The sequence below is a fragment of the Drosophila tropicalis genome, unplaced genomic scaffold (genome assembly GCF_018151085.1).
Source record: "Drosophila tropicalis isolate 14030-0801.00 unplaced genomic scaffold, ASM1815108v1 contig_878, whole genome shotgun sequence".
Lineage (NCBI taxonomy): Eukaryota > Metazoa > Arthropoda > Insecta > Diptera > Drosophilidae > Drosophila > Drosophila tropicalis.
In genome coordinates this window covers 1,242,013-1,262,571 of record NW_027173374.1, presented here as the reverse complement: position 1 = coordinate 1,262,571, position 20,559 = coordinate 1,242,013, and the positions used below count along the sequence as shown (strand labels likewise).

The window sequence follows — 20,559 nt, the reverse complement described above, 5'->3', positions numbered from 1 at the left end:
TTGTTTTTTTAAAATTAAATTGATATTTTAGCATTGTCAAAGAGAAGATTAATCGAGATAGCGTTTGTCTTTTATATTAGAACATAAAATTTATATATTTTATGGTAAAATTCTATTGATACTTATACCTCATCCAAGTTACTGGAACGCTGTTTATTCATGCCCACTCTCCACCATTGGCCAGTTTCCTGGAATTCAGTGGCCACGGCAGCCAGTGTATGGAATAAACTACGGGCCAGCATATGGCAATTACTTATATGAAGAATAAACTTGGGATCATATATCTTTTCGATGTCTTCGATCTTATAATGATCGCGAGTCTCACGTTCGGTGAGGCAAATGCAATTCCAAGGAGCCCAATCATCGCTTTTATTCCAACGAGGTAATCTAAACAATTGGAAAATGTTTTAGACTTGATTTTATTAACATGTTTCATTCCATAGAACTTACCGCAACTCACTGAGATTCTCTGATTTACTAACTGCCGAATGGCCATGCCATATTTTATCTATGATATGTCGCACATCGTCCGGCTGAAGGACAAAGGCAAAGGATGTGGCGCACTTTCGTTTACGCTCATCTCGCTGTATGCAACGTAGAATTGCCTGATACACCGTATTCTCCGTGGCAGTCATCTACTTGGACAAACGCCTCATCTAAGAAATTGCTGACAATCTGTATACTCTACTCACCTTAAGGTAGTAGCAACTCTTGCAAGTGTCCACATGACTCTGCCGAGTGCGTATAGCAAAATCGCTATATGATTTGACCTTCTTACACACAATGCACATGCGCGAAGGAACCTCTGCCATAAAGGAGTGAGAGAGTAAGGATTAGAAAGGATGGCAACAGTTTCCGTCTACTTACTTTCAGTTCGTCCGCGCTTCTGAAACTTTATCAAATCGAAGAAGAGAATATTTTGACGTTTGCGCAATATTTCAACATCACTTGACTTTGCATAGAGAAGTAAATTCTTCTCGCGATCGAACAAATCAAACAGCTGAAACAGTAAAATATTGAATGGAAAATCTTCAAGTAAGTGACTGATTACCAAACCTCGGGAAATTTGGGAAAACATGTTTCCTCCATTAGCAGCTCCAAGACGCGTCTTAGGAGCTGCAATCGATCGTCTTTCTTTAATGGTTTCCTCAAATCTTTGTAGACTTCTGTGAGAAACCGCACACGCTGTGTGCTTAGCAAATCTAAATGTATCTTGCAATCTTTATAGCCTATCCATTCAATGGGTTTGCCCATTTTCTTCAGCAATTGGTCTTTGCGGAAGTCCTCCATGGCCAGGTAAACCAATCGACGCTGACGATCTACACCGTTGAGCATTTGGATTTCCTTGTCCAAGAGAATGTTCACCTCCGCAATGCGAGCTGGTCCCTCATATTGGGACACTATGCGTTTTAGTTCTGCTCGCTTCCAACGACCAACTTCTGCATAGAGAAGATCAAAGTCATCCTTGGTGCGAGGGAACTGCTTTATGGCCTGATGTCGCTCCACACGCTGTTCCACACACTGCTCATAGCGTTTCTGTTCGTCTTCCCGATTGCTTACCAAGCGACGATATTCCTGGGCACGTAAGTGTATATATTTCCACAATATCCAGCGACGCCAATTTCGTTGTATGAGCAGAATCTTTTGAAGTTTGCGCTCGGCGCGTTCCTTTTGAGCGAAACTTTGATACTTGCCTGGCACAATGGTAAAGTCTGTGGCAGCGGACACATATAGAACATTGACACCATCAAGAAAACATTGCACAGATTGCTCATGGGCCGTATTCTAAATTATAAAAGTTGGACTTTAGTCACCTGATAATGATGGATTTTTTTCTGCTTACCAAAGTCTTCTCTTTGTGCTCCCAGGTTTGGGTATCTCGAGATCTGTAGCGTCTATACTTTAGTTTATCAAAATATGGTCCAGTTTGGGTGAATGCATCTAGATACTCCTTACCGCTGACCTTATCCCGGTAGCCACAAAGGAAAGGCTTCACAATGGCTGCATTCTCAATCTCGACCAGCACATGCCTAGCCTGTCCATCCTCGGTGTCTTCTCCAGGTATATGCACGGTAATGAAATCCGGCAAACGATGTTTGCTGGCAGTCCGAATAACTATTATTAACTAGGACTCTTTTAATCCACTCACTGTCCTACTTACTCGTAATACACATTTAGATCCAATTTGGGAACCGAAATCGCACTGTCATCGCCATCTTTTGTAACCCCTGCTCCAAGCAGCTCCAAATTGAATTCGTGTATACCAAAACTATCAAATTTAGTTGAGTTTATGGCCACAGAATCGCATAGAATGCGTCCAGACTGCTTAAGCACCAATGATTCGGGTGACACTTCAAATTTGCGAGCCATGTCTTGCTTAACCTCCGACATGGTCATGCAATTGGGATACACCTGGGCCACAATCTGTGACTGGGAAATGTGAAACTTGACTGTCACATTCTCCAGTTCCACACAACATTCCTCATTGTCATGGGGCTCCGATTCAGTACTGCGACCATCATATGCCGGTCCGCAACCCGTTTCCACCCTAGGCCGTTCCGATGGATCCACATTTAGCTGGACATTGCACACATGAGATGGTGGGCATTCCTGCAGACTCATTTTGTCTGTCTTATCAAAATATGAGTTCTCACTAGGTTAATAGATCTCTTATGTCGAAGTAAAAGTTACCAACTGCCTACTATGTCTGCCCCTTGTCTTGTCAGCGGGTGAAGTCTATCAAAGCGTTTAATTTGTTCAATAAATTTGTTATTTTACTGCGCTGCTAGGCACCCTGTTGTGGCAACAGGCTCCCCCTTTCCCACCCCCACCCATTCATTGGCCGCAAAAAAAGGCCATAAAAACAACCTTTAGTATTTTTTTTCTCTTACAAAAAGATGTTTGTCTAGATTGGCTAATTGTCAAAGGAGACAAAGACTAAATTGACATGGTAAAGGAAGATTTCAATGAGAAAAAAAAAGAAACCTGAGGAAACCCTTAAGAGTCTTATATAGTCTCTATAACTTCTTATAAGTCACACATTTCTACTTTTTCTCACGCACAATTGTCTGCTATTTTCTTTTTGGCAGTGAAAGCCGCCACTCATCTAATGAGACCATAAATTTGCATAGAAATTGTTCATTTTCCCCCAGTTTTAATTGCCCCAAATTTCATTTTCTTCCTCACAAAAAGTACACCCAAGTGTGAATTGGACATGAGTTATTTGCTAAAGTTGGTCTGTAATTAAATGTTGTTTATTATTTATTGCATAAGACTTTGGTTTTATGTAGGAGAATGGCAAATGTCATGGTGACAGCGGTGACAGTTAATTACTTTTACTAAATACCCAAATAGTTAGCAAAGAGATTGGCCATAGACACACACGTGAAGATGATTAACTAAAAAACGGAAGCTACGATCGTAATCATTGTTAATTTCAACTCTTATATCATGATCTTTTTTGATCATCAAAATTAATGGTTTTAATGGCTTAACAAGAGCTTTCTTTATATGTTGACCCAATTTATGACGAAACAGCAAAGAAGAAAAACATTGACATTATTAGGAAATTGAATACATTTAAGAAGATTGCCATAGAATTCCAAATCCAAGTCTCTTTGAGTTGAAGCAGAGTTCTAAGAAATCGGCTTATGCGGTTGGTAAGACTTTAATAATCTTACACGAAGGCCTTATATAAACAGATATTAAAGGAAAGTCGTTTAACGGATATGATTAGGCTATAACAATTGCAAAACAATTATTCATATTCCAACATTTCCATTTTATCTGTAAGTTATTCATATTCATTTCTTAGTAAATGGCATTCTTCAATTGTTTATACTATTATATAAATAACTAAAAATTTACTTACTGAACTGAGAGTAGAGATTGAATCATTGATTACAAAAGTAAACAGGAAGAACATAGATTAATGAATAATATTTTTATTGTAATAGAAATTAGACTTTAGATTAAGAGGTGTCAGTGCAGTGTGACGATTGGCATGGGCCACCTGCAATCGATATGGATGGCCATTGAAGTAGTAATCCTTAATGTGTTGGACTCGAAACAGTTTGCTCTCCACATTCTGGACGGCATGGTCGGGCAGAGAAGGTTGTGGGGTTGGTGGTGCTGGCGCTGTGGTTGTGGTGCTAGCTGAGTCCTGTGTTAACAAAGGTTTAATCTTCATGGGTTGATAGTCCAAACCGATGCCGGGTATATGACGAAAAGGCAGTGGTGGTATAGGTATATAATAGATTTTCGAATCCTTTTTCGTTTTCTTAGTCTTACTGCCGTTTTTGTTGTATTTGCGGAGATGCAATGGTTTCGATGTGACCACATAGTCCATATAGATATTATGATCCAGAGCCGGGGATTGCAGGATTAGTTTGTGATGCGGAGATGTGGCCTCTTCCAAAGGACTAGACAGTGTGGGAATGATCATTTTATAGCCATAGGGAAAGGCAGGAATTAATTGGACTAGCATTAGCAGGACAACAATATTTAAAAGGCAAGACATCATGCTAAAAAGAGAGAGGAAGAGCTACAAATATAGATACATATATAGATCGATAGAAGGGAAAGTGTCAATGAATTGGGCTAAAAACAATTGTCAAGGTAAACACAAAAGTTCCACTTCCACTCCCAAATTTAAGCATTTTTCATTTGATTGATGTGATGTTTGGTCAAATATAATCCATATTGAAATGGCAAACAATCAAAATAAATGCAAGTCACCAGCATGGCCAAAATCCGAATAATTTAGTAACAAAAAATGATTCGTCTGGGGAGCATCAAAGCGCAAAATACTTTGCCTTTACATTGTAAAGTTTCTCACGTTCCCAGACAAAAAAAAACCGAAAAATTACTAAAGCAGACAACAAATTTAATTCAATTTCGTTGAGCGTTTCGATTTGATTTAAATGAAAGCATTTAATGCACGCTAATCAAAGACGTCGACAGTGACGGCGACGCCGATGCCGATGCCGACGCAGACGTCGACCGAGCAATTACGCTAATGAGCGCAGATTTCAACGCTTGAGTGATTAATGAGCAAGTAAAACATATAGATACAAGATCGCCACAAAGTCAAAGTAAGTAAGAGAGAAACAGCCAAAACATACGTGGGACCACATTGAGGGGCGGGGAATCAATTGCAAAAAAAAATCAGCAGACAATCCCAACATAGGCGATAAATGTTTAACATGACTTTATTTATTTGTTCTTCTTTGTTTTCTCTTGGTCTGGTGTGGGGGGGGCGTAGTGTTCTAGCCTCGCCCACTCCTTGAACAGGTTGTTCGAATATGCAAATTCTATTTGTCTGCCTTTTGGCCCAAAGGCAAATTCAAAAATTTGGCGCAAATGAAAAGAATCTAAGCAAAATTGATTATTCTAATAAATTGTCGAAAGTTTTGTTTTATCAGCCCGCATGATAAATGTTTACACACATACAAATATAAATGTCGTTTTTTTTTCTGTTTCATTTTCAAAACGTGGAAACTCAAGAGAAGAAACAAAATTGACTTGTAATCGCTGTGGCACTTGATTCCGGTAGGCATTTTAGAGATTAGAGAGATTCATTCATTTGTCCACTCACTGACTTCAATTATCTTCTCTGTTGTTTTCTGGTTTTCCTTTCCAAGGTCAAGTTAAGTATGATTAATTGACCCGTGGGCACACACGGGTGCAAAACGAAAGACTTAGGCAACAAACTTGCCACTTGCCAAATGGCAATGATAATATAATTTGTTTTTTTCTTTATTATTTCGTTTGCATAGATGAATTTTAAATTGTTTATTTAAATTGCACTCACTGTAAATGGCAATAACTTGCAGCTGGCTTGTTTGTTAATTAAATAAATATTATATAATTGTTTTAAAGTGTCCTCTAAATGTTTATTTGTTGTTGGATAATTTAAGCACGTTTCTTTAAATAGATTTTGGTTTTTGGTATGTATTTGCACTGCTTAGCCGACAATTTAGTGTTAACCGTTTCGGAGGAGCTCTCTTTTTAAAGACGTTGTGAACGCGCCAAAGATCGGCAAATAAATGAGATCTTCGAGTTGTTTGTAATATGGTTTTTTTTTTTTTTTTTATATGCTTCTCAGTCTCAGCCTCAGTTTCAGTCTCAGCCTCAGCTCAGCCGGCTACCGTAGATAGGCGTCGACGTCATCAACAACAACAGCAACACAAGCAACGTTCACTTGCTGCCCCTCACAACTTTTATTGTTGTGTGTGAGGTCTCTTCTCTAACTGAACCGGCCGCCGACAGATCAACACAGACGAATCCACCAACCAACCAGTTGACTCAATGGAAATGATGAGTGAGGCATAAATTTGCTTAGTTTATTGTTGCTCTTGGCATCCACTTGCAGTTTACCAACCAACCACTTACTGTTACACTTTGCTGTGTAAGTGTGTGTGTGTGTGTTTGCTTTTTTACCATTTGCTCGACAAATTCAACAGGCCGGCCCAATTGATTCATCACCTCAACGGAGAGGCATCTAAGGCAGACATGGAAATTCAATATCGCCTCACCGGTCAGTTTAAATTACATCTTAACGATGCCACTGTCGTGCCTTTTGTCTTTCCGATTTTGTGCACAAATTAGTTACAAATGAACCTACGACAACAAAACATCTACTCCACTTCTTGCTTGGTAACACGAAGCGGCCTGTTGAGGCAGGGCTTACATGGGGTTTACCTATACAAAAGGTTTTTTGTTTTTTTTTTTTTATTGACAGACCAAAGCACGCCATTTCCACACATTAAGAGAGGGTCCATGCGTGTGGCGCTTGAAGGGATTTGATAGAGTACCATGCCTCCTCAAACTCTTTCTCTCCCTCACCCTCCATCTCCATCTCTATCTCTGTCGTGTCGTTAATTTAATTGGCTCTTACAGGCGTTGTTAAGGTAATTTTCTAAATATCAATTTGCGTGATTTGTTGTAGAGTTGTTTGTATTTTCTTTCCACATTTGTTGACCTTCACCCAAGCCGAAATGGCTGACCCAATGAACTAAAAAAATATTTGTATAATACTTAAGAAGGCCTTGTAAACTTTAATTCAACTTTGATGACCAAAAAAGAGAAAATACTTAACATTAAATGGGTGATAATTCCTCAAAAGTTTAAATTTCTAAACTGTTTTGGAATAAAGTCAATAACTTAGTTGGTCTTTAAGTTGATAAGAACAAATATAAATTATAGATGCTAAACAAAAACAGAATTTAGAGTTCTCAACTTGATTCAAATACCAATTCATTCCCATTAGTTGAAGGAATTCCTTTTTGGAATAATTAAAGTGAAATTATGTGGATTTCAAAATTAAAAGCAAGTGATATAAATTACTTTCAATTGCTAAAGGAAGTCATAAAGTCATTTTGAGCCAGCATTATGTAAAACCAAAGCCAAGATACTTTCCCATCCCGATCTTTCACCAACTTGAGGCCAAAATGAAAATTAACTACTAGAGTGAAGAAAAAAAGAGAGTTTTATGTGTAATTACTCCGACTCTCTGGCCAAATGACGAATGACATAACCGCAAATTGTATCTGACAGATCTGAGTACAGATATTTATTTAGACAGCAATAGCTATTAAAACACCTTCAAATATTAATTAGCCATGACAGGCAATTAGGCCCAGGCAGCAGAAGTGTGTGTTGAAGCGCGTAAACTCTCTGACAGACTCAACTACACAAACAAAGCTCTACAAAACATATAGATGGACAAAAACTGCACGCATCATCTATATCTTACAAGAACCTGGACATAATTGTTAACGATTAGACAACACAAATCACGAACACAGCTGTAAACGAGACGAGTATCTGTATCTCAACTCACTCTGTGTGTGTGAAATTATTACGAGTAATATGTTTAATGCTGACGGAAGCAAATATATAGATATACATAGGTAGATAGCACGGGGCAACGAATCATTGCCTGTAGTCTCCAGCCCCAGCCCCAGCTCTAGCTCCATTCAACAAGTCCCAACCATCTGACTGGGAAATGAGTGACAGACCACAGAGTCAGAGTCAGAGTCAGACACATAACTGACTGGCGCTTGGCACTTGGCGCTTGCGTGTTTGACTACTGAATTTTTGTCTTCTTCTTTATAAGTCTGAACTGAGTCCATCCATTTACATGGCTAACGTTTTAATTAGCTGCTTAGATTTCAGATTCAGTTAGATTAATGACAGTGGAGTTGGAGATGGAGAGTCAAAGTCTGAGGAACACCCACAGTTCAGATTAGGTGGTTTATATACGTCACTTTAAAGACTAATGCCGGACGGCCAATCGGTTGGTTTAAATTATTTTATACTCACACACACACTGACATATCACCTAATTATAGCAAATCTTTTATTGTCGATAAATTCACAAGTTCATTAAACTCGTTTGCCATAAAGTTGACTCAAATGAGTTTGCTTGGGAATTTTCGAATTGGAATCTGGATTTTTGGCATGTGGGCATAGCCTTTTGCATTTCTCTGATATGAACTCGACGGCTCTGTCTCTGTCTCTTATGCAATGTGACTAATCGGAAATTTTTCTCCAGCTAAATACCGTTTAAATATTGGTATTGAGGTCATTGCAGCAGACTTTCATCGAAAGTAAACTATTTGCAGATCGATTCAAAAGAAAATCTGTAACGAAAGGAAAAAAAATAAAGACTGGCCACAAAAAATTCAATATTTACTCATCGAAGCTTTTGTGAAAGTGTAAAAAGAGAAGAAGCTGCGAAAATTGAATACCCTTGCAAGACAATTTCTCAACAATTGATAATAATATTAAATCCCTTTCAGGGATATTCATTCTAAAGTTAGTTAGCTTTTAATTGCAATTCAGGTATTAAATTGCTTACAAGGATCATTGCCAATGGCTGGCCAAAGTGTTTAGATCCTTGTTGAAGAAGAAAGTGTATTAAAAGTAAACTCAAGTGACCGCAACAAGAAAAGGTTAAACTTGGCCAAATTTTTGATTGGGGGCGTTTTTTTCTTGGCTTATTAACTGGAATCGTTATTGATGTCAAGAGATTGCAAACGAGAACTTCTCTAGCTTGTTGGCAAGTACTTTGCCATGGGCAGAGAGGGGAAAACCCCCCGTCAGACAGCCACACACAATTTCCAGTTTTAGTTAATGATCTGCAGATCGTATAACTGCTAATATTAGCAGTTGGTATATAAACCACAACCACCACCCCCGAAAGTAATATAAAAAACTTTCCAAAATGCCAATAAATAGAGCAGACAATTGTATTGCCTGTTAATGATTGCTTTTTATGGTCAAAACCAAAAACAAAGAAAACAAAGAAAGAAAATGCAGGACAAAAATTCTTTCAAACATTTTAATGTAAGAATTATGGGTTATTAATTGAAAACCAGTTAGGAAAGAGAAAGACTCAATTTAATTGAGTCAAATACGAAATATAAACAATTAAAATGAAAGAAAATAAATATTTTGGTTTTGAGGTATTCAAAAGGCAATTGTATTAAACGCATTAATTAGTTGGCAAAATGATTAAAAAAAAAGAAAAGAAATCTTTATTTGAAATGAAGTTAATTACTCTGATGACTGGTTTTTATTGTACCCGCATTGGTATTGCAGTGTCTCCGGCTCTGGTTATATGGCCAGCTATTATTTCAATTGACTATTCATTTTGTAAATGATTATTATTTGTTTTGGTTTTTCTTTCTTTTACGCCTGTGGTCACAGCGATATACCAATAATATTATTGGCCATTAGTTTGCTCGACCTTGAAATGCAGATGTCTTTAAAGGAAGAGCTGTGCCCCCCACCATCACGGCCTGCTACGTGTCACGTCTTCTTCTTGGTTGGTCAAGTCAATAAACTTTTATTCTGTAGAATTTGTTTAGCTTAAACGCAGCATGCAATGGCCCAAAGCAAGCAGCCAAGTTACCAGCAGTTTTAACGGACGTGGCGCAACACTTAACTTGTTATCAATGTATCTATTTTCATTTCATTTATATTGCCTCTTCGTCAGGCCAAGGCCATAATCTTGCGGGGTAATAAAAATTTAATTTTAATTGAAATTAGATACGCATCCATTCTCTCTTCTTTCGAAAGCGAATGCGATCTGTGTAGCATTCTAGTGTTAGTCTCTATATAAATGTTTCGACTACTGAAGAAAATGGTAGAATCATTAAATTATTACAAAATAAAACAAAAACAAATTAACGGCAAAAAATCATCTCGACGAGGATGGGATTCGAACCCACGCGTGCAGAGCACATTGGATTAGCAGTCCAACGCCTTAACCTCTCGGCCACCTCGTCGTTGGGCAACGGCAGTTCAATGTTCATTCTCGTTGTTAGTGCCCATGCACATTGTTAACGACAGCAAGCAGTTCAAGCAGTCTTAACCACGTCAGCCACCAATTAATAAACTATTAATAAAGTAAATTCAACTCTCTTGTTAATTGATTTCTTATTTTAAATGGAAAAAAACATTGTTTTTAAATGAAGAAATTTAGTTCTTTTTTTCGAGAGAATTCAACAACATACAATTTATATTATCTTATCTTATCAGTGACAACAAAGAACAACAGTCAACAACGAACTAGTTCGCTAAGTACACTGCTTTCAGGATTGCTAGTAAACTTTTTATTTAACTAATTATTATTAGTTTTATTCAATTCATTTAATTATTTATTTATTGAGCAAATTTGTGACATTTGCAAAAAGAACAACTAGTAGAACATTCCATGAAACCCTCACCAAGGTCATTTGGTCCATGATTAGACATAAGACGAGGTGGCCGAGTGGTTATGGCGTTGGACTGCTAATCCAATGTGCTCTGCACGCGTGGGTTCGAATCCCATCCTCGTCGGTGGTTTTTTTTTGTGTGTGCAAACAGATTATTTATTTTGTTCTTATTGTTAGATAAAAAGTTGAGCGAAGCCAGTTATATGCAGAATGATATGTACTGATTTGCACTCTTGTTTGATTGGTCTAATTCCAAATAAAGTAAGAATAAAATACAGAAATGTCTCATTCTGCCAAAATCTACGCAATATGTTCGCTTGTATCTCTATTTTCTTTCCTAATCTAAGCTCTTAATTGGTATTATTAATTAATAGCTAATTTTTCAAATCTGATGACAACTATAGTTAAAATTTGCATAAATTTCGTTTAAATGAATTGTTTTAAGGTTTCCGATATCATCTCTATATATGCAAATTGAAATATGTATGTATGTTAAAACTGTAAAAAATGAGCAAGCTTCAAGCAAATTAATCAAAAAATTGGCATTTTGTGCAAAATATTAAAAAATGCTTTAAATTAAATCCTTGAGAGTGTCTCTTTCAAACAAGTTCGTTAAGGGTTCATTACCAATTTTCTTCCACAGTCCCAACATATTTGCATCCCTTAAGCCTTAAGGTCTTTTCCTTTACACATATGTACATACATATGCACGTACATGTGTACATCATATGTGTTCTAGTCTAATCCGACTATTAATTGTTTAGTTATGTTTAGAAGACATTTATTGATTAACTTATTGACAATTATAAAGATTATTTAAAGTACTTTTGAATTTTTAACTGACTAATTAAATGTTCTTATGTTTAGTTGGGTACTGCTTGAACTGCTTGTCGTCGATAACAGCGTTACAAACATACATATAACTAGGATGAGTTCTGCTCAGCCGGCACACAACGACGAGGTGGCCGAGAGGTTAAGGCGTTGGACTGCTAATCCAATGTGCTCTGCACGCGTGGGTTCGAATCCCATCCTCGTCGAGGATTTTTTTTTTTAATATTTTGCTTATACCATAAATTTTTGAGTGTATTTACAATTTAGTACAATTTACAATTAGTACCAGCGATTAAAAAATACATAGACTTATATTGCACAATGTATATTTCTTCAGTTTTTATTAAAACGGCAAAAAACACATTAATTTTAAGCCAATATAAAAATGCTTAATTAATAGGTGGGTCATACTTCAGATTGTTCTTATCTTATTAGTTGTTAAATAAAATTTAAAAACTTATTTTTAGTCATCAGAATAAGAAACTGAAGTTGGTCTCATCTAATGAACAGAGATTTTTATATTGGCCTAAATTTATTAAATTCTCTGCTGCTAAAAACTGGAAAAATATATATTATTACTTCTTAAGAGCCAGACAGGCCAGACTCACTCATCCCTCCTTTCAAGAAGTAATAACTAAGCAACAGTTTAGTTCATTTCGTAGGGAATCGCTATTTATGCTGAGAGAAAGAACAATGGAATGCAACGCAACCAATCTTTTCTTTAAGCTAGATTGTTTGATGGATTCAATATTATTTAAAATTTAAATATGTATATCAATTTGTTGACAAAACAAACAAAATATCAGAGAAAGTTCTCGACGAGGATGGGATTCGAACCCACGCGTGCAGAGCACATTGGATTAGCAGTCCAACGCCTTAACCACTCGGCCACCTCGTCATGTTTTCAAGCTCGGACCAAAACGACCTTCGTCAGAGTTTCCGGAAGTGTTCTACCTCTTTTTGTTGTTGTTGTTTCACAAACATCTTTTAAAATTTTATTGATATAATAACTATGTCAATGAAATTGGCGAAAAGAATAAAACAAATAAATACACAAACAAACAAAACTCAATTCACATTGCCTGTTTGCGATTAAAGAAAGTAGCCAAGTAGCGACGCGTGCTCTGCCGCCGTGTCTCTTAAGTGTAACTTGAGTTCTTAACCGCAAGTTATGGTTAATAATATAAAGATGATCATATTGAAGCTCTCTTTGTGTGTGTGGGGGATTTCAAATGTAATTCTAATGCTTCAAAAGTACTATTTAGGGTACTCTAATATTCGAGAATACATTTTGTGAGAAAGTATTTGTAAATATTTATAGAATATTTTATTTGTTTATCCATTCTCATTTTTCATAATTTCATATTCAAGTCGCCGTCGTGCCATTGCTGACCTAGTTTTTTATAGCCTGTATGAAGTAAAAACCAAAAGTGGTTTACTTTACATTTTATTCAAAAACTGCTCATTAGCTTCTTTTGGGATGAATATGAATATGAAAGATCGTCGTGACTACTTTGTTGTAGTAGGAAGTAGGCAGTAGGAGGTTGTAGGGACCAACAACAGCCAACAGTAGCTGACAATCATCTCAAAGTTAATGAACTCTTGTAGCACACACGTTCCAAATGCCGACAACATGGACATGGACACCAACACCAACACCCAATATCATCGTCTTCGTTAGGGAAGTGACCAAACTCGGTTTTGATGATCCAAAGGCACGCGCGTTTTATATTTAGCGTCTACAAGTGGTTAAGCTGGCCAAGGGGGCGGGGAACAAGGCGACAAACGGCAACTCACTGCACAAGGACATTCCAAGGCTAATTACGTTGGCATCGGCCAAAAAGAAGAATCTTGGTTGCATTTGGTCCCTGCATTGGCTTTATTATAACACCAACCGTTCATTATTGTCGCCGCCGTCGTCGTCGTCGTCGTCGTCTTCGTGTTGCTGATTGTTGTTGCTGCTGTTGCTGCTGCTCCTCTTCATTCTTGCTGGCAATCTGATGCATGTATCTGTATCTTTTGCATCTGCGTGGTAGCAGTTGTAGCAGTAGTTGATGTTGCCAGTTGCAGAGGGCCGACGCTTAATTAGCTGCGTAATTTATTATTGCCCTAATCTGAACGCCGGCGCCAACGCCCGTTGGGCTTTGACAAATAAACAAATTATTTATATTAGGAATTATTAATAACGCCTGGGAGCGGCTGCCTCACATGTTTCATATGCAATGTATCTATGTACATAGTTTATCTCTTCGTCTATCAAATCAACATAATTACTTAAGCCCCCCCGTCGTGTTGATCTCGTCTAGGTAGATTGTATTGACTCCAGCAACATGTACAGTAAATTCTCGCTAATGACTGCAAAAGATATTTCTTATTACTTAATTGTGAATCAGTTACTGTGATTGAGTTAAACTTAAAAGTAAAATATTAAAGTAATCATTTTGGGAAATCCTTTTGAAGGTAAATGTCATTTTGTTTTGAAACATTTCTGTCACCTTGAAGGAGATATCATTTTAACATTCTCATAACTAAAAAACCATTCATTATTACTCATCAAAAGTCCCAACGAATTCGCTTTTAAGTTTCATGTTCATCCTACACAGCATTTTATATAAAATTTCTTATCGTATGCGAATCTTTTTTGAATTTTCCTTCTGCCTGAACAAAACAAGCTTTATTTTTCCTAATAATGTGAGTTTCGACTTCTTTTTAAGTCCCTCTCTTTAGAATTATTAACTTATCAAGGTGATTTCAGTTAAAGCAATCTACTAAATTCTGATGGTGGTATCTATCAAATAGAAATTGGACGAGTAAAGGGATAATCTCTGGGATTAGAAAAAGTAGGAAGAGTAGAAATTCCGTTTCCTTTTGACCATTATATCGATTGACCACTGTTGATCTTGATCACATAAATAAAGTTGCACACTTAGAATGCATGAATGTATGTATGTAGATGAAATCGCACAATTACGACCAATTATGTGGGCAGGGTTGAATCTGAGTTACAGGTGCTGGCCACAGATTGTTATACTGGATATCATTGACTAATGAGGCCAATTCCAGACTCTGTTGCTTACATAACAATTAAAATGCCTAATCGCGGGAGGAACATTCATATGTACAAAGTACATACATATGTATGTACATATGTCTTCATGGCTCGTTATGAAGAGAGAGAGAGAGAGAGACCCTCTAAGATACTTGAGGGTAATTAACATTGCTCGCTTTTTTTTTGTGGTGTTGCTGCAACATTTGCAACAATTGCATGTGCATGTCGAAAATGTGATATTGCCACTTGCACCTTTGGATATGCAACTGGCTGGGCCATTGACATTTAAGGCTAATTAAGCTGACGTTTAAGCTGCCAGCAATTAGCCGATTTATCACTTTTGTCTCCTAAACCAAAGCCTCAAAATCTTCCCGGAATGGAGAAATAATGAGAAATGCTTCGACTAATGCAAACAAAGCAGCGAATACAAAAGCAGACAGCAAACAAAGTTTTTGTTTTCATTTTCCCACTTTACTTTGCTTTGGTTTGGTTTGGTTCTTCTTTTTTTTTGTGTTTTCTACTCTTCAAGTTCTTTAGATTCGCGACTGGCTGCCGGCAACGTCAACAGGTCTTTGCTTTTCTTAGACTCTTGGCCAATATATAAAGCCTAGATTCTTGGCGCGCTTACAGTCATTTTTAGTTGATCTTCAGCGCGTGTTGTTGTCCGTGTGTATAAAGTTGGATCCTGCATATACAGAATTTATATCCATTAAAGGAAACAAAACTCAAAAGTAAGCAAAATATGTTAAAATCAAGTGATTGAAAATTTGTCATCTTTAATAACTCAATAAGTTACGTTAGAAGTGCTTAAAAAAGAGATTGGTCTGCGATTGTTTGATATATTTGGGCCTAAAAATGTGAAAATATCCACAAATTATCCCTATTTTGTCTTCAATTAATACTATTCTATTATATTTTATTCTGTTAATTATAATTAACACATTTAAAGAAGGTCATCAATATGTTTCATTTTCAAAAAAGCAAGAAATTTGAAGAAAAAATCAAAGTTTCTAAATTCCTTTGAGGCGTTTTTCGAAATATGACTAAATATTAGCATATATTTCTGAAGAAAAGGTGCTTTGTCTCTAGAAGGATATTTAGGGATGACAATTTCTGTGTTAATTCTAGAAAAATTCGATTGATGTTAGATCATCTCTAATACCCATTAGTCTGCAATTGAACTAGATTGAACTAATCAGCTTGAAGAAGATCTCATTGCCTAGTTAAGAACTAACAGGTCATTTGGAGAGTTTAGTAGTTAACTTATAATTTCCATGTTTTTCAGATTGTCATGCATATTTGGAGCATTATTGTGGCTTTGCTCTTATTGGTGCAGTTGCTGGTGATTTCCGAGGCGGCAAATCTCTCACAGATGGTGAAGAAACAAGCGCAGCAGCAGCAGCAACCACAAAAGGCAGGTCAAACGTTGACGACAGCACAACAACAACAACAACAGCAGACGCAGCAAGGTCAAACACAGGGATATGGCCATGAGGCGGAAATTTTAACCGATCAGCAGCAGGAAATAAAAAGCGAAGAAGATGAGGAACATGATGCATATCAAATGTTGCAGGAACTCAAACAGGATTCACGCCTGCCAGCCTGGAATCCATTTGTGGCATCCGTTAATCCCTATGAGAGTATGCCCCAGCAGCGGGTACCTCCACCGCCTGCACTGCCAATGCCCAAGATGCTACCCTTTATTGGCTATGCTCAGCCTCTTCTCATTCCAGTGCCCCTCTACATAGCTCCAGATATGTTCTATCCCGCCTATCCTGGCGGCAGCAATGACCTGGACGATGTCGTCATGTCACGGGCAGCTGGTGATCGACGTTCCAGTGTCCAAGGCCATCCCTCTCAGTCCCGCAACTCACCCATCTACTATGTTCGCCTGCCGCCCACACCATACATGTTTGTGCCGAATATGGCTCCAGGCGCTTTCGGCAGTGGCTTTTCACCATTGCTCACCTACCAGCCCATGCCTTCCTTTTCCACATTCGGCTCTGTGTTCAATTTACCCGTCAATTTCCTGTCCAATGGCAAGCCCTCGGGTATTTATCAAATGAATGATATGCCACAGTTCACAACTGGTCTTGGCGGAGGATCATTTGGTATGCGTCCGCCCACACCTAGCAATCCATTCAGACATCCCATGGCCCCATCGTCTCCCAGCTACGGGCACACTCAGCAAACTTTTGGCCTAGCATCGCTGCCTTCGCCCCAGCAGGACTCCAAGCTAACCTCTCTCAAACGTCCCTTTGTCTTCAATGGCCGTCCAGAGGACATCTACATTCTGCCCAACAGTCTGAGCCCGATCTATAACGAGCAAAGCTATTATTGAGCTCACGTTAGGCAGAACCCCAACAAAAAGTATTACAAAACGTATTTATCTTAGGCTAAAAGTATTTAAAAAAAAGTAATTGAACTGAATCACATAATATTCATTTAAGTCTCACTTTCACATTTACATCCATAAGCTTTCAATTGTAAGATACAAATAAATATTACCCATACTAGAATCAATATTTCTAGGATCTTAATTCTTTATACTTTTGTACGAATTGTTTCAATGAGAGAGAACCTTATTCTTAATCTGTAACTGTTCAATTCAAAAACCTCAATTTTTGAGTTAATAAACTTTCATTTTAGATAATCAACAAATAATAAAGATATTTCGGACAGGACCTAGGATAATATCAACATTACCTAATCCGAGAGATAATTAATCACTTTATTTTTACAATTTCGCACTTAATCTTTTGTCATTTGTTTTTTGGTCCAAAATAATGTTGTATAAATATATGTATGTATGTATGTATATGTATTAGGTAGGTTTGTATATGTATGTGTAAAACTTAAATTTATTATATGTATAGGTATAGTGTGTAAATTTTTAGAAAAATCTAATTGATTTCGGCCGTTGAAATATTTGGTAAACTTATTTGCCAATAGATGCCACCTGAGCAGTCATTTTCTTGATATACTCAGGATCCCCAAGGTATATGCCGCCTCCTAGTAATTTGCCAGTCTTTAGATCATACTCATAGACACGAGGCACGCTATTGGGTATATTAACATGCTGGATGTCCTCATCGGATAGTCCTGTAAACAGAAAGAGCCAAGCAATTGGCTAGAAGTAGGGAGTAGCAGGGAAAAGTAGGCATCCTTACCTTCAATATGCTTTATAAGGGCACGAGCCACTGTGCCATGGATGCAGATCAACACACGATTACCCTTTAGCACCTCATCGAGGATATCGTCCCAGGCTGGTTTAACACGGTCCACACACATGTGGAGTGATTCGGTTAATGGAAATTGCCCAGCAGGTACATCGCTAAAGACCGGATTGTTGCAAATGGCATAGTAATAGCGATTATCCGGCTGAATTGGTGGTGGTAATCCATCGTAGCCACGTCGCCAAAATTGCACTTGCTCCTCCCCATAACGATCGGCTATGAAGCGCTTATTATAGCCAGTTAGATTGCCATAGTGTCGTTCGCACAATCGCCAATCGGTCTTAATGGGCACATACGATGAATTCATTTTGGCCAATATAATATCAGCAGTATCTCGAGAACGTCTCAATACCGAAGTATAGCAAACATCGAATTGCATTTTAGCCTTGATCAAGGCATCGGCCGCTATGTCACATGCCTCATTGGCCCCTGCGAATATGAACTATATATTGAGTTTGTTCTTTCCTTTTTTTTTTGGTTCTTACCGTTTGGACTGAGGGAAACATCGTGCCATCCACAGAATTTGTTCTCCAAATTAAACTCACTCTCACCGTGACGAATCACAACCAATCGATTCGTTTTCATCATAAACTGGGAGCTGTTCACAAGAGAAAGATTTGAGAATTATATATCCAAGTTCTGGCTAAGACTGTTTGGTATTTATTGACAAGTTTTCCATGGGTGTTTGAAAATGTTTCTACATATTTTTGCTATTTAATCTAGTAAAGTGTTTTTTTTTTTTTCAAATCTCTCTAACGGTTTTCATATAGATTTTGTTTCGTGTTCACCTTCACCTTCCGACTGTCCATATATGATTTGCGATTTGTACGTTTCTTGATTTTGGGTTCCATTCAAAGTCTGCCCCAGACACAAGCGACAAGAATTATGTCGATTTTTGTTTTTTTTCAAAACGCACATTCCACACATATTTTTTGGTAGTGTAACAAACAAAAATGCGCGCTCACATAGCAAAACAAAAACGAATTATAATTGTATCTTTGTGTATCTATGTATCTATGTATGAGTAGTATTTGTATCTGTGTGTCATATGCAGACGGTAAGCACACGTTTTCACTCTCTTTTATTCTCTGTTTTGGGTTTAAGTTTCAGTCTCTCTCTCTCTCTCTCTTTGTCTCTGTGTTTTGCTCGGCTTATTCGTCCCCAAAGCTTGAAAAACGTTGTGGTCAAAAGTATCTGATACTCTACTTATGGTGGTCTATATATACTATCAACAGCAGTTTGACTCGGCTTAACAGAAGGTAAAATGAATATTCTAACGATGGGACATCTCAACATACATAGTTTCAGTTCATAGTTCTGTATCGTTTCATTCGATATTTCTATATAACCAAGCAAATCTAATTGAAAATCGTTTCAGAAATTGCTGAGATATAAACAAGAATAGCTAGTACAGACGGTTAAGAACTATACTAATACTAAGAGCAAGGGCACTGCAGGTATTAAGTCAACAAATTTCTTCCCACCGCCTCCCACAGACAAGAAACAGCCCAATTAAGTGACATTTCTGTATGTTTTATCTTAAAGATCGTTTTCGAAACTAATAAATTCTTAACATTAGACTTTAAAGATTTGTATATAATGCTAAAATTACTTTATTAATTATTTAATTTTCAAAGTTTACTGAATAATTTCGCAAATTGTCTGTCTGTGTGTAAGTTGGCCAAAAAGAAAGTGTAATTTAAGGTCGGCTTTGGTTTTTTAATAAGCCAGAAATGTCTGGTTATAGTTATTTGTTGTTTTATTGTTGTTATTGCATTGGCTATTACTTAATCGTATTAATGTTAAATTCTTTGCACATTCATTAAGCCAGAAAGGGAATGAAAGGAAATGAAGTCTTGACCAGTTTCCCCTCCCTTGCTATTTTCACTACTCCCCCTTCCCATAGTACTTACGCCTTCCTAAGTTCACGCATTGTTGATGTTGTTGTTGTTGATGTTGTTGTTGGTGTTGGTGTTGTTGTTGCTGTTGTTGTTGTTTGTCTCGAAAAGTGTATTTCTATACATTACAGTTTGCTATTTAGCAGCCTCATGAAAACCATTGTCTCCTGACGTTGGTTTTTTGTTTTCTGATTCGAATTCGGGATGAATTTGATTGCCACTGCATTCAGGGACAGCAGCAACTAGAGAGATTTGTGTGTTGTTGCCTTCCTCTTTTGACCGACACTACGACAAACTGCGCAAAATTCTTATAGGCAAAAATTGTATCGTTTTGTTTACGACGGCTACAACTCGCCACCCGCTCTGCTCCGCTCACTCCGCGCTTGGCGCGCTCTCTCACGACTCCACGGCACCCACGATATTTCCGTCTCAGCTGACATCCGATGCTCAGCCCGCTGCTCTGCGGCGACTTCGGCAGCGGTGAATGTGTCTGTTGGCGTTGTCGTTGTTATTGTTGTTATTATTCTCAGTTTCAAGGGGGAAAATCAATATTAAAATGAAAGACTGCAATTTTGAATTTTATTGGTTTCTGAATACAAACAAACTAGAGAAAATTGTATACATTTAATTTCTTCTTGTCAATGTTGCTGCCAGCCAACTGAGAGTTTATACGACAGAGATCTGTATCGTAGCTCAATCTATATCCGACTGAATGGAATATTACAAAATATGAAAGAAATTACTTTCGTATCATTGCAACAGCTGAGATTGAACAGCTTTCAGCTGTCCTCTCAGTGATTTCATACTAAAAAAAAACAAAA

The 20,559-nt window shown here is 37.5% G+C and overlaps 4 protein-coding genes and 4 non-coding genes across 11 annotated transcripts; 3 read left to right on the top strand and 5 right to left on the bottom strand.

Annotated features, from left to right (window-relative positions):
* Positions 1 to 58: 58 nt before the first annotated feature.
* Positions 59 to 2,690, bottom strand: LOC137585380 (IQ motif and ubiquitin-like domain-containing protein). The gene is made up of 7 exons (XM_068301138.1): positions 2,162 to 2,690; positions 1,844 to 2,099; positions 1,057 to 1,785; positions 868 to 1,000; positions 693 to 805; positions 451 to 635; positions 59 to 387 (listed from the first exon to the last, which is right to left on the bottom strand). Exons 1-7 carry the CDS (start codon positions 2,620 to 2,622, stop codon positions 123 to 125), a joined length of 2,142 nt encoding a protein of 713 aa, XP_068157239.1. The 5' UTR covers positions 2,623 to 2,690; the 3' UTR covers positions 59 to 122.
* A 1,238-nt stretch (positions 2,691 to 3,928) lies between these two features.
* On the bottom strand, positions 3,929 to 6,049 carry LOC137585289 (uncharacterized). 3 transcript variants are annotated; one of them, XM_068301006.1, is made up of 2 exons: positions 5,813 to 6,049; positions 3,929 to 4,523 (listed from the first exon to the last, which is right to left on the bottom strand). In XM_068301006.1, exon 2 carries the CDS (start codon positions 4,520 to 4,522, stop codon positions 3,929 to 3,931), a length of 594 nt encoding a protein of 197 aa, XP_068157107.1. In that variant the 5' UTR covers position 4,523; positions 5,813 to 6,049. The 3 variants fall into 3 exon arrangements, with proteins under 3 accessions (XP_068157107.1, XP_068157108.1, XP_068157109.1); XM_068301007.1 differs by lacking the exon at positions 5,813 to 6,049 and adding an exon at positions 5,597 to 5,699; XM_068301008.1 differs by lacking the exon at positions 5,813 to 6,049 and adding an exon at positions 5,601 to 5,694.
* Positions 6,050 to 10,213: 4,164 nt separating this feature from the next.
* TRNAS-GCU (transfer RNA serine (anticodon GCU)) lies at positions 10,214 to 10,295 on the bottom strand. Its single transcript has one exon. It is a non-coding gene; the product is annotated as a tRNA-Ser (tRNA).
* Positions 10,222 to 16,945, top strand: LOC137585906 (ataxin-2 homolog). The gene is made up of 2 exons (XM_068301932.1): positions 10,222 to 10,329; positions 15,890 to 16,945. Exons 1-2 carry the CDS (start codon positions 10,222 to 10,224, stop codon positions 16,943 to 16,945), a joined length of 1,164 nt encoding a protein of 387 aa, XP_068158033.1.
* Positions 10,767 to 10,848, top strand: TRNAS-GCU (transfer RNA serine (anticodon GCU)). The gene has a single exon. It is a non-coding gene; the product is annotated as a tRNA-Ser (tRNA).
* TRNAS-GCU (transfer RNA serine (anticodon GCU)) lies at positions 11,680 to 11,761 on the top strand. Its single transcript has one exon. It is a non-coding gene; the product is annotated as a tRNA-Ser (tRNA).
* TRNAS-GCU (transfer RNA serine (anticodon GCU)) lies at positions 12,372 to 12,453 on the bottom strand. The gene has a single exon. It is a non-coding gene; the product is annotated as a tRNA-Ser (tRNA).
* A 369-nt stretch (positions 16,946 to 17,314) lies between the features above and the next one.
* Positions 17,315 to 20,380, bottom strand: LOC137584687 (phosphoglycerate mutase 2). Of its 2 annotated transcripts, none has more exons than XM_068300204.1 (4): positions 19,868 to 20,380; positions 18,326 to 18,438; positions 17,775 to 18,269; positions 17,315 to 17,706 (listed from the first exon to the last, which is right to left on the bottom strand). In XM_068300204.1, the coding sequence occupies exons 1-4, from the start codon at positions 19,897 to 19,899 to the stop codon at positions 17,543 to 17,545; spliced, it is 804 nt and encodes a 267-aa protein (XP_068156305.1). In that variant the 5' UTR covers positions 19,900 to 20,380; the 3' UTR covers positions 17,315 to 17,542. The 2 variants fall into 2 exon arrangements, with proteins under 2 accessions (XP_068156305.1, XP_068156306.1); XM_068300205.1 differs by having other exon boundaries at positions 19,754 to 20,379.
* Between the last annotated feature and the right edge of the window lie 179 nt (positions 20,381 to 20,559).

Coding starts and splice junctions, on each gene's coding strand:
- LOC137585380 (XM_068301138.1), bottom strand. CDS start 2,622: ATGAGTCTGCAGGAATGCCCACCATCTCATGTGTGCAATGTCCAGCTA. Junction 1,786..1,843: donor AGCACAAAGAGAAGACTTTG/GTAAGCAGAAAA, acceptor TTTATAATTTAG/AATACGGCCCATGAGCAATC. Junction 1,001..1,056: donor GTTTTCCCAAATTTCCCGAG/GTTTGGTAATCA, acceptor TTACTGTTTCAG/CTGTTTGATTTGTTCGATCG.
- LOC137584687 (XM_068300204.1), bottom strand. CDS start 19,899: ATGGTTTTCATGAGGCTGCTAAATAGCAAACT. Junction 18,270..18,325: donor TGTTTCCCTCAGTCCAAACG/GTAAGAACCAAA, acceptor TCATATTCGCAG/GGGCCAATGAGGCATGTGAC. Junction 17,707..17,774: donor CCTTATAAAGCATATTGAAG/GTAAGGATGCCT, acceptor TTCTGTTTACAG/GACTATCCGATGAGGACATC.
- LOC137585906 (XM_068301932.1), top strand. CDS start 10,222: ATGGGATTCGAACCCACGCGTGCAGAGCACATTGGATTAGCAGTCCAA. Junction 10,330..15,889: donor GTTCAATGTTCATTCTCGTT/GTTAGTGCCCAT, acceptor CATGTTTTTCAG/ATTGTCATGCATATTTGGAG.
- LOC137585289 (XM_068301006.1), bottom strand. CDS start 4,522: ATGATGTCTTGCCTTTTAAATATTGTTGTCCTGCTAATGCTAGTCCAA.